Source organism: Mytilus galloprovincialis, chromosome 8 (genome assembly GCF_965363235.1).
Source record: "Mytilus galloprovincialis chromosome 8, xbMytGall1.hap1.1, whole genome shotgun sequence".
Taxonomy (NCBI): domain Eukaryota; kingdom Metazoa; phylum Mollusca; class Bivalvia; order Mytilida; family Mytilidae; genus Mytilus; species Mytilus galloprovincialis.
This window is the reverse complement of record NC_134845.1, coordinates 4556092-4568079: the sequence shown is the minus strand read 5'-3', so window position 1 is coordinate 4568079 and position 11988 is coordinate 4556092. Positions and strand designations below refer to the sequence as shown.

At 30.6% G+C, this 11988-nt stretch overlaps 1 protein-coding gene across 2 annotated transcripts in view; it reads right to left on the bottom strand.

Annotated features, from left to right (window-relative positions):
- Window positions 1–899: 899 nt before the first annotated feature.
- LOC143084911 (TBC1 domain family member 19-like) overlaps window positions 900–11988 on the bottom strand; it is a 32466-nt gene continuing 21377 nt past the window's right edge. For both annotated transcript variants that reach the window (XM_076260973.1, XM_076260974.1), the window contains 5 exons: window positions 6230–6339; window positions 5671–5762; window positions 3488–3603; window positions 2521–2591; window positions 900–1567 (listed from right to left, as the gene is read on the bottom strand). In XM_076260973.1, coding sequence (XP_076117088.1) covers window positions 1499–1567; window positions 2521–2591; window positions 3488–3603; window positions 5671–5762; window positions 6230–6339 — 458 coding nt within the window. In that variant the 3' untranslated portion in view covers window positions 900–1498. The remainder of the gene's footprint in view (window positions 1568–2520; window positions 2592–3487; window positions 3604–5670; window positions 5763–6229; window positions 6340–11988) is intronic.

The window sequence follows — 11988 nt, the reverse complement described above, 5'->3', positions numbered from 1 at the left end:
CCATCTTGGTTGGTTGGCGGGGTCACGCCACACGTTTTTAACAATATACCCCAACGATGATTGTGGCCAAGTTTGGTTTAATTTGGCCCAGTAGTTTCAGAGAAGATTTTTGTAAAAGATTACAAAATTTACGAAAAATTGGTCAAAATTGACTATAAAGGGCAATAACTCCTTAAGGGGTCAACTGACCATTTTAGTCATATTAACTTATTAGTAGATCTTACTTTGCTGAACATTATTGCTGATTACATTTTATCTCTTTCTATAATAATATTCAAGATAATAACCAAAATCTGCAAAATTTCCTTCAAGTTACTTATTTCGGGGCAGCAACCCTACAACCCGTTGTCCGATTCATTTGAAAGTTTCAGGGCAGAGAGATCTTGACCTGATAAACAATTTTACCCCATGTCAGATTAGCTCTAAATGCTTTGGTTTTTCAGTTATAAACCAAAAACTGCATTTTACCTCTATGTTCTATTTTTAGCCATGGCAGCCATCTTGGTTGGTTGGCGGGGTCATGCCACACATTTTCAAACTAGATACCCCAATGATGATTGTGGCCAAGTTTGGTTAAATTTGGCCCAGTAGTTTCAGAGGAGAAGATTTTTGTAAAAGTTAACGACGACGGACGACGACGACAGACGACGACGGACGACAGACGCCAAGTGATGGGAAAAGCTCACTTGGCCCTTTGGGACAGGTGAGCTAAAAATTACAAAACTATCAATGTTTAAAAGGAAATCAATCATCCTGAAATACAGATATATAAAGGGAGAAACATCCAAATACATCAGAATATGAAAGACCTAACTCTTCCAGTAATATTGTGTGTCCAAGGTTTGAATAATAATCCAAAAAGTTTACAAAAGGCAGATTAATTAAGAAAAAATGAAAAATCTAGTGATTAAACATTTATTATCAGAACCACAACTTACACCTTCAAATGACATAACATTAATTTTTGATATAACATAAAGAAAATCATTGTTCAACATTATTAAAAACAATCTCTTATAAGGATGGTTTATAGTGCTTTTTGGTGTGTAACTTAATATGGTTATGTCAAAACTTTTCTTCAATGTAATATGATATTCACAATGGAACAGATAAAATTTAAGATTGGTACAGATTATCAATTCTGTAGTAATCACAAAAGACATGATATCATATACAGTATTTCAAATTCCTGACAAATCATTTTGAGTGCTCCCAATTTTCCATGATGTTGTATAATTGTGAATTATCTAAAGACAAGGAGGACATATGAATGGCATCAAATACAAGTTAAATGTTGTTACAAATATCTTAACAAATTTGTGACTTGTGTTACAATCCTTATATGTGATACAGTTTTATTGCTGGTTTTCAAATCAGGATGAAAATCATTCATAATAGAAACATAAATAATACCAATATATAAATATGTGTATCAAGTTCACATGTGTAGTTTTCAAAAGAATTATAAGACCATGATGACATCACTTTTAAACTGGTTTCATTTGGAGAACAAACTGAGCTGTATCAATGGAATAACTTGTAATGTTGTTAGATCTGCTAATACAGCCTGTAAAGAGAAGAGAAACATTAAAATAGAGGTTGTTTTGCTAAAACAAAATGAAAGAGAAGAAAACGTTTTAAAGTGGGTGGACTACAGTCATAGTCTAGCATGATAGACGAACATGTAATGTTGGCACTTTCTTACACATTGGACTTCAAAAATAAAGAACTTGTAAGGTTGGAAGAACAAATTTCCTATTCTACAAAAAGGAAATGCATCATTTCTGTATATTTCTTAACACAATGCAATTAAAATTCCACGAGGACATGTTGGAAGATCCTGTTTAGTACTATAAAAAGCCTGAAAGATAATTCTTTCTGTTATTGGAACAATGCTAAATAGATAATAAAAAAACGTATTTAAAAAGATACTTCAATAGACTCTATCAGATTGAGAGCTTGAAAAATGTATATAAATATCATATTTCTGTAGAAGCTTTTACGTTTAGTTCTAAATAAATTGATTTTTTGTTGTTGAATGACTGGTCAATTTTTTTGTTTGCTTTAGAAAGACGAACACAGCCAGCAAAACTAGAGGAATGTTTTGTGATGTGAGATCTGGTTTAAAACAAAATTTTCAACCTTTTAAGAGTTTATAACATAACCTGCTATGAAAATAATTAAATTTCTCCCATTAGATGTTTGTTTGTATAAAACATTAGCATGAATCCATTAATTTAAAAGAGATTTTATAAACTGCACACTTTCCTCTAATAAAACGAAATTGACAATTTTCTATTTAAAAAAAACAGACATGCTTAGTTATTTTATTTACATTCTTTTATTCTTACATTAATGATTTACCTACGTTTGAACAATGTAATGCATAGCGTACCTACTTCATGTAAATAGTAATACAAAACCTCTTTCAATAAAAGAATAAAAGAAAGTGTTCAATTTGAAGATATTGAACTCTGTAGAGATTGCCTCTATCCTTGTGTACTTCTAAAAGATAATTACCTCTGCTGCATTATAAGATTGCACTTTCAGTAAATTCGTTTTCCTAAATGAGAAAATGGCTACAGCTAGCACTGAAAAACAATAGATCTTGTAGATATTAATCAAACAAAAGGTTAACATGTATATTCTTCATTATCAAGGCCAGTTCTTTTAAAGTTTGCAAGAGTTTCATATTAAAGCACTTTTATATTGCTGCTATTTGTTGATATACCAATACTTTTATTTAGTATAAACTCAAATAGATAATTAACCTTTGTTAATGACATTCACCTGAAAAAAAATCTTCTATATGAGGGAAAAGGAAAATTTCATTGATGTTAGACATAAGCATTAACAAGAATGTGTCCTAAGTACATGGATGCCCCACTAGCACTATCATTTTCCATGTTCAATGGACCGTGAAATTGGGTAAAAAATCTAATTTGGCATTAAAATTAAAAAGATCATATCATGGGGAACATGTGTACTAAGTTTCAAGTTGTTTGGACTTCAACTTTATCAAAAACTACCTTGACTAAAAACTTTAACCTGAAACTCCCACTTTCATTTTCTATGTTCATTAGACCATGAAATTGGGGTTAAAAGTCTAATTTGGCTTTAAAATTAGAAAGATCATATCATTTAGCAACAAGTGTACTAAGTTTCAAGTTGATTGGACTTCAACTTCATCAAAAACTACCTTGACTAAAAACTTTAACCTGTAGCAGGACGAACAGACGAACGGACACACGGACGAACAGACGCACAAATGGAGGCACAGACCAGAAAACATAATGCCCCTCTACTATCGTAGGTGGGGCATAAAAATCAAGTATAACAAAATCAAGATAAAGATTTACAAAAATAAATTTTGCTGTTATCAGAGTTACAAATTACAGTACTGTTTAACTAATTGCAACATCTTACAATGCATACAGATTAATACATAAATTTATTTAAACTTACCAAAAATTCTAGTTTTGCTCACCTGGTAGGATTTCTAATGAGTTGTAAGCTAAAATTCTGTCCCATAGCAGCAATACCTGGTCACTGGACAGATAACCAGAAAATGCTCTCACTAACCACTTAAAAGCTATTTTCAATCTGGAATACAATGTATCCTTTTAATAGGCAGTATATAATAAGCTTAAACTGATTCAAAGTGGTAAATTTTTTAACTGTCATAATTAGAACACCAAATAATACTGCTATATAACAGTAGCAACCGTGAGGGTAGGTTGAGAACTTAACCTAACAGTAGGAGAGATGACTGCAACTTTTATGTAGAAAAAATTCCAGCAACACCATATTCTAATATATATATATATATATATTCTCAAGTTGATAAAATATCTGATATGGGTTGCTGTTTACCATTAGGCCAATTAAAATTAATTAGATAGATTTCATCCCTGCCCGCCTCTCTGAAATTGTCCAGCCAAGAATTTTTAATTTTTTTTTGTTCATTTATATAACCGGTAACAGACATTAATTTCGTTTCATTCAAAACTTCCTGTTTCAAATTACGATTTTCGTATTTCTTCGAGTAATTTATTATTGATACTGTACAATGTCAATGACTTTGTGTCAGGAATTTTGAACTGTGAATTTCAGAATGATATCCAAAGCGCAAGAATTATGGATCACATTGGTACAAAAAATCCTTGACTTAAAAAAATTGACACAAGCACCAACTTGTTAGATTTTTTTACTGTATATTGAGTTAAAAAAGTCGGCAAACATACACTTATATTTACCCAAGGCTATTGTTTTTTGTTGACAAACAGCAAACAACCTCTGTCCCAATACCCTCAATAGTGTCTTTAAACACTTCTTTTTGTTAAGTTCATGTTTTACATTGTTGTTATTTTTGCATCATGCATAAGAATCTTTTTATTTTCAACACTGTTTAAGTTTTCATTTTATTCTGTACTCATAATCCTTGAGTTGCATACCAATGTATATTTGCTTCATTTTATGGGGACAACAAGAAAGCAAAATTAATTTGGTGTAGTTAGTCCAGCTCAAGAGAGCATTTCTCCACATGGTTGCTGTTTACTGAACATAGATTTCTAAAGCAACCATAACATCATGTACATGTAGAACAAAGGTTGCCAATAAGAGATATTAATTATGTATGATTCCTTATACATGAACATACATGATATAAGCTTATTATTACTCTTGCATTTATTAAGAACACGTAACATGATAGTTTGATATGGTATAAAAAATAAAATAAAAAATCCTCCCTGCCACCCCATTTTTTTCAAAAATTTGGATGAAAATCTACTAATTAAATTTAGTGAAATTGGGGCTCTTATAAAATCATGGCTTAGTTATCTATTTTACAGAACATTTGTGTCAAAGATGAACAGGGTGTGTTCAAAGGCTAAGCAATAATTTATCAATTTTCTGTCCATCATTAGATTAGATTAAATTTGTTCTAGCTCAGGGAGTGTCTGAGTTTAACCCCTAATCCAGTTTTGGTTGGATTTATAATGCTAAAATTCAAGGTTTTATTTAAGTATTTTGTTGTCATTTTCTGTTTTGCACATGGAAATGTCTGTCCACCCATTTATTAATTTATTTCTAAGCACTGAGGGTAACTCCTTTTTTCTGTTTAAATATTATCATGTTCCATATGTTCTTTATATCATATTATCTATATGTAATATTATTTACTTAATTCTAAACCTATTACAGGATTATAACAGACACTATATGTGCAGAGCTACACAAAATCCTTTTCATCAGAAAAAAGATCACATATGTACATTGTGAACAATAAAACTGTTTTAACATATATGACAATTCATGTTGATAAATGTCCTTGTACTAAGACTGCTCAGACAATACTTTGTCATCTTCCCATATGATTTCATTTTTAACACTATTCGTACAAACTAATTTGTCCTTGTCTGGTTACTTTTTTAACTTTTTTTTAATATTCTCTTGTTTTTCTCTTTTTGACAATCCTTTAAGGAAAATTATTTGTTCTCTTAGGAATGGCTAAGTATGCCACATGCAAAATCATAAATAACAAAACTGACAATCATTGTCTCCGATGAAACTCTGACACTCCTTGCATCGCACAAAGAATATATTCATTCATAACAAATGTATATGATACAGAAATCATGATATACAATGATTGAAAAAAAAACTTACGGCTGGCATCCAACTGTCTTAAGATGGAAAAACAACTCGGGTTCATGGGTTTGTAGTAAAACTTCAAATAACAGGCTCAGTGCAACAATTCCCTGCCAGAAAAATTACAGATTGTATTATTAATATTTGTTTGATTATCTAAATTCATTAAACAAACCTTTCACAATAATAAGTTTTCAAAAATGACTTAAAAGATATTTAAGACTGATATATAACCATGTGATAACAGAATATAAGAATGGTCATACTAATTAAATGTCTTATATAATTCAGGTTGGAAAGAATCTTTTAAAGCTGAAATTAAAGCCAAACCATTCATTCACATGCAAAAATTTCACAACCAAAATATATTATACACACCTAATTGTAAATAAAGTCACAACTATACAAATTTAAGTCAACTAAGTAAACACACTTTCAAAAGGGTTGTACACAAAATTTGTGAAAACCATAACATCAAGTATGCATGGAAATATAATTCCTTCCCCAATTCACATAAAATGGTAATCATGAGGGGAAGGAATCTGCTGTATCTATCATGTCTATAAATAGTACATACCTGGTGATGAGAAGATATACTATGTAATCTGTAGAAATAGCGAGTGTAGATCTCTCTGAACACGTAGTATAATATCACTGGATCATTATATAAGTAACATAAAGGAGCAACTGAAATAATAAAAAAAATAAAAATTGATTGATTGATTCTTGGTTACTTACTACCACTAACAAATACAAGTAGCATAATATGATTAAGAATATATATAGAAAACAATACATTGTCAGGAGCCTGTTTTTCAGTGGTCATTGTTTGTTGGTGAGTTTCAGGTGTTTCCTGTTTCTCATATAGATCATTATTTTTTCCTGTTTGAATGGTTTCCACACTAGTCATTTTGGGGCACTTTATAGCTTGCTGTTAAGTGTGAGCGAGGGACGGTACTTTGAATTATAATTGTTATCTTTTTATACTTTGTGACTTGGATGAAGAGTTGTATCATTGGCAATCATACCACATCTTCTTATCAATATTGTTGGTTAGATGGTGGAACAGAATCTACATAAAATTTGAACATATGGAGCAAAAATTAAAGGTACAGTTACAAATAATTTATTTCAATGAATCATTTGCATACTGCAATGAACATGATAAATACCTTATCCAATTGGTTTAGTTTATAAGTTTAAAACCATTTTAACTAAATGTAGATAACTTTACTGAGATTACTGTAAATAATGTATATTTTTTGTAATTTTATTTTAACTGTTCTAGAAATGTATAAAGAGGGAAGAATCAAATAAATAAGAAATTACATTCTAAATTCTCATAGCATTACTCTTTTATAACAATTACTAAATCAGCACTAAAATATAAGATTCGTTTCTCATATTGTCCAGCAAAAACCCCTGGATGTTAAACACTTGATGCCATCCATCATAAGAAAAAAATTTAAAATAAGGTATACCAGAATTTACAATTTATATGAAAATAAGAAGATGTTATGACTGTCAATTGCCAATATCATCCACCTATCTACTTGAGACAAAACAGCATGGATAAGATCAATTAAAGTGGTCTGTATGGCTTTCAACAATGAGAAAAATCTATGCTGGTTAGTCAGCTCTGCTCTATAAAAGGCATTGACATGACAAAATGTGAAACAAACAATTCAGATGAGAGAACCATCAAATAACTTTACCACAGGCTGAACAAAATATTTCAAAATGGGCAAAAATAGAACATCATACCATGGACAAGCAATGATGGAATTATTGACGTCAATATAATACTTCCCTGATCATACATATTGTGCTAATGTCAAGTTATATCTAACTGTCTTTAACAAGCAAGATCCAATAAATGTCAATAGACTTCACAGCTCTCCAATTATACCACCAGTGGCAATGTAACCTTACTCAAATTGTTACATTTAATTTAAACACACAGTATTACGTAATCTACTAATTCATCTTCTAATACAATATCTGCTATGGGCTGTCTTATTCATAAGGTGAAAATAATTGACAACTGACAATATAAACGTCCCCTTAGAAGCAATCACAGAATCTTAGAAATTATTGTTCTTTCAAAGTTAAATTAAACATTTTTTCAATAAAACAATCACTGTGAAACTCCTCATTACATGTGACAAAAAACATCAGTGAATTAAAGTACAATGACATAGGAACCATTTTTTGTTCATTGAAGGAAAGATGTAATTTTTGTTGATACTTTAATTAATTATTTTGTCAAATTCTATATATCTATATATATATTAATATATATATGACTCTTAGAAAATTTATCTTTCTTTTAACGATTTGAATTCTTAGTTCACCTATTACTATGAATGCAGAAACTATAACTCTGAGAATACAAATATAGCCACTGTATTCATTAAATTGGACATTGCTTGAACCAGCTATTTTTAGTTGTCAAAAAGAGTACTAAATGCTCTCTTTTGTTCAGCCTAAACAGTCAAAAAGAGTCTTTGCTCATTGAAGAAGGCCATACAGTGACCTTTAGTTATTAATTTCTGTGTCATTTTGGTCTGTTGTGGAGAGTTGTCTCATTGGCAATCACACCACATCTTCTTTTTTATATCTATCAGTTTTTACTAACAATTACAAGCTGAAAATTTCTAGCCTTCAGAAACCAAATTTAGAAGAAAAATAGTGCTTAGCAAATAATCAAATTTAAAGAAAACAAAAAACCAAAATGATTTTCCTATTAAGTTCTAGCAGGTGCTCAATATTTGAATATTTAAAAAAAAAGATAACAAGAGTGCACACGCTGAAATGTCTCGCCTTCTTTACTTATGATTGATATTATGTTGATAGTCCTAAGTATAAAGCTTTATTAAAGACTGTCACATAAACTTAACATTAACCAAGATAACAAAACAAAGACCAATGAACCATGAAAATGAGGTCAAGGTCAGATGAACCATGCCAGGCAGACATGTACAGCTAACAATGCTTCCATACAACAAATATAGTTGACCTATTACTTATAGTTTAAGAAAAATAGACCAAAACACAAAAACTTAACACTGAGCAATGAACCATGAAAATGAGGTCAAGGTCAAATAAAACCTGCGCGACTGACATATAGATCATAAAATATGTCCATACACCAAATATAGTTGACCTATGGCATATAGTATTAGATAAAAAGACCAAAACTCAAAAACTTAACTTTGACCACTGAACCATGAAAATGAGGTCAAGGTCAGATGACATCTGCCCGCTAGACGTGTACACCTTACAATCATTCCATACAACAAATATAGAAGATCTATTGCATAAAGTATGAGAAAAACAGACCAAAACACAAAAATCTAACTATAACCACTGAACCATGAAAATGAGGTCAAGGTCAGATGACATCTGCCAGTTGGACATGTACACCTTACAGTCCTTCCATACACCGAATATACTAGCCCTATTGCTTATAGTATCTGAGATATGGACTTGACCACCAAAACTTAACCTTGTTCACTGATCCATGAAATGAGGTCGAGGTCAAGTGAAAACTGTCTGACGGGCATGAGGACCTTGCAAGGTACGCACATACCAAATACAGTTATCCAATTAGTTATAATAAGAGAGAATTTAACATTACAAAAAATATTAACTTTTTTTTCAAGTGGTCACTGAACCATGAAAATGAGGTCAAGGACATTGGACATGTGACTGACGGAAAGTTCGTAACATGAGGCATCTATATACAAAGTATGAAGCATCCAGGTCTTCTACCTTCTAAAATATAAAGCTTTTAAGAAGTTAGCTAACGCCGCCGCCGTAGCCGCCGCCGCCGTAGCCGCCGCCGCCGTAGCCGCCGCCGCCGCCGGATCACTATCCCTATGTCGAGCTTTCTGCAACAAAAGTTGCAGGCTCGACAAAAATACCAATTAATGTGTATTTTAATAAAATATTAGTTGTATGTCTTATACTAGTATGATTTGTATAACATCACTTATTATATTGTAGGTCAAGATGTTCCTATATTTCTAATATGGCTTTGACTGATATTATATCTACAAGTTTTGCATTAATTAATTCTATTTGATACTACATCAATCTGAACTTTATTGGTACAAATAAACATATCAAGCATGGTAATAAAGAAAGACAAGATTTCCTGTGTAAATATCTTTTTTGTTACAGTTTAATGTTAAGATTGCCTTCTTCTCATTTCATTTTATAGACATAACACCATGAAATCGATCTGTTCAGCTTTAAGTAATAAAAGTAAATTACATTATGACGTTAACCAAAGGTTATGTAAAACCCTTATAGTTGTCAGAATCTAATCCATAAGATTGGTTTATGTAAATTCTTATAATTATTGTCACTAAAGTTATGCCAAGTTTAATCTACAAATTGACCATAGACATATAGTCTTAGGTCAAAGGTACATATTCAATCAAAATCTGGAGGGTTGCTTTAATACTTCAATCCACCAGTATACAATAAGGTCATACTTCTTATACAAAATCTGGAGGGTTGCTTTAATACTTCAATCCACCAGTATACAATAAGGTCATACTTCTTATATAAATTCAATTATATCACACTCATGACATAACAAGAGAGACATCTTTAGAAAATGTATTATATACGTTGTGTAAATCTAGCTATCAAAATGAATTATTAGTATGCTTGTCCAAATCTATTCATTTCCATTTCTTTGGTATTATATGAAAGTGGAAATTAATAAAGGCAAATATATCAATTGAAGTATATTATATTAAATGATATTTATAGACTATGATTCACAAATCTATCTTATCTTATTATAGGAGAAACTTGTCTATAGAATATATTTGTCTTAAGTCAGCATTTATTTAGACTCCAAGGTTTAATAGTGACATTTATAGACTGAGGGGAATCTTTATACAACAAAAGACACACAACAAACTTGACATCAACTAAACTTAAGCATTGGTCCTTTAATGTCAAAATAACACAAAAATCATGACATAAATAAAAGAAAAGCATGTCTTTGTATGACAACAAGTCACCCAAATCATGATATCAAATTAAATACAGCAGGTCATTGTATAATTATCACAATTGATAACACTGCAATATCAGCAACATACAGCATTAATACATTTGGAAATTACCTTCAAAATATCTTACCAACATCGTTAAAGATTTTAAAGGGTAAATAATAAGACGTTCAAACCAACAAAATTTAATATCATTAAAACAAAATCCTCAAAATTTCTTTTGATAATTCGAGGAAAATACTATTAAAAAGTGTAATATGTTGGAAATTCTACCAGAATAAAAATATTCAGACATTGACTTGGTTAAACTTTCTATTTCTTATCTGAAACCTAATCATTGGAAATCTATTTCAGTGCTGTTTACAGAAGAAAAAACAATAGAGTCCTTGAAAGAGCCAATTTAATTGTTATTTGCATCAATAATTATCTGTACCAAATGACCAATGCTCTCTGGTTGACTTACACTTCCAATTAACTGAGGATTCTGAACTTCAGAAATACCATTCAAATAAATGAAATGAGTTTGTATATTACTTATCCTTAACTGATTAAGATTGAGGTTATAGACCTTTGTGTTCTTACAGATGAACACACACACTTGGTGGACAGCAGTATATACTTTTCATTTGTAACTACACAAAATGCAGATGCACAGTCTATAATTGTCATCCCTCTGATATAAAACTCTACAATAACATTGTCAATTTTGGTATTATGCTTTTTATACAAAACTCCAATAAAACAATTATTCTTATCTATTTGGAACAGACTTTACAGGGGGAGTAGTGTCATAATCTAGCATATGACTGGACATTACAAAATTATCAATCAATCAATCAACCAGAGGAGGGAGATTTAAAAATTAACAATAAATATTTAGCTCTGTCAACAAATTGGTTTTTTTTCCAATATAAATGTTCAAATATTTAGTCTGTCTTCAGTTTATTTAGTTCAAGTGATTCACAAGAAGAAACAAAATAAGAAACTTTTAATTTAAATAATGTACAATCTACTTGACATTTAGATAAAAGTGTTGATACAAGTATTTCAGACATTGGTTAGACCAGCAGTATATTTTTCAGATTCACCACTCTGTAAATAATCTTTAAAACAAGTTTTTCTGTAAAAATGATTAAGTGCTATATATCAAACCTCATTGTGGCAAAAAAATAAAAAAAGTATTATCAAATCTGCTAACTTCTGCTGAAATATTTTGAAATTTATATCACTTTATAAAAATATGTGTGCGACATTTTATTTAAAATTACATTTTTTTAACAAAAAGTGCACATGCTGAAATGAC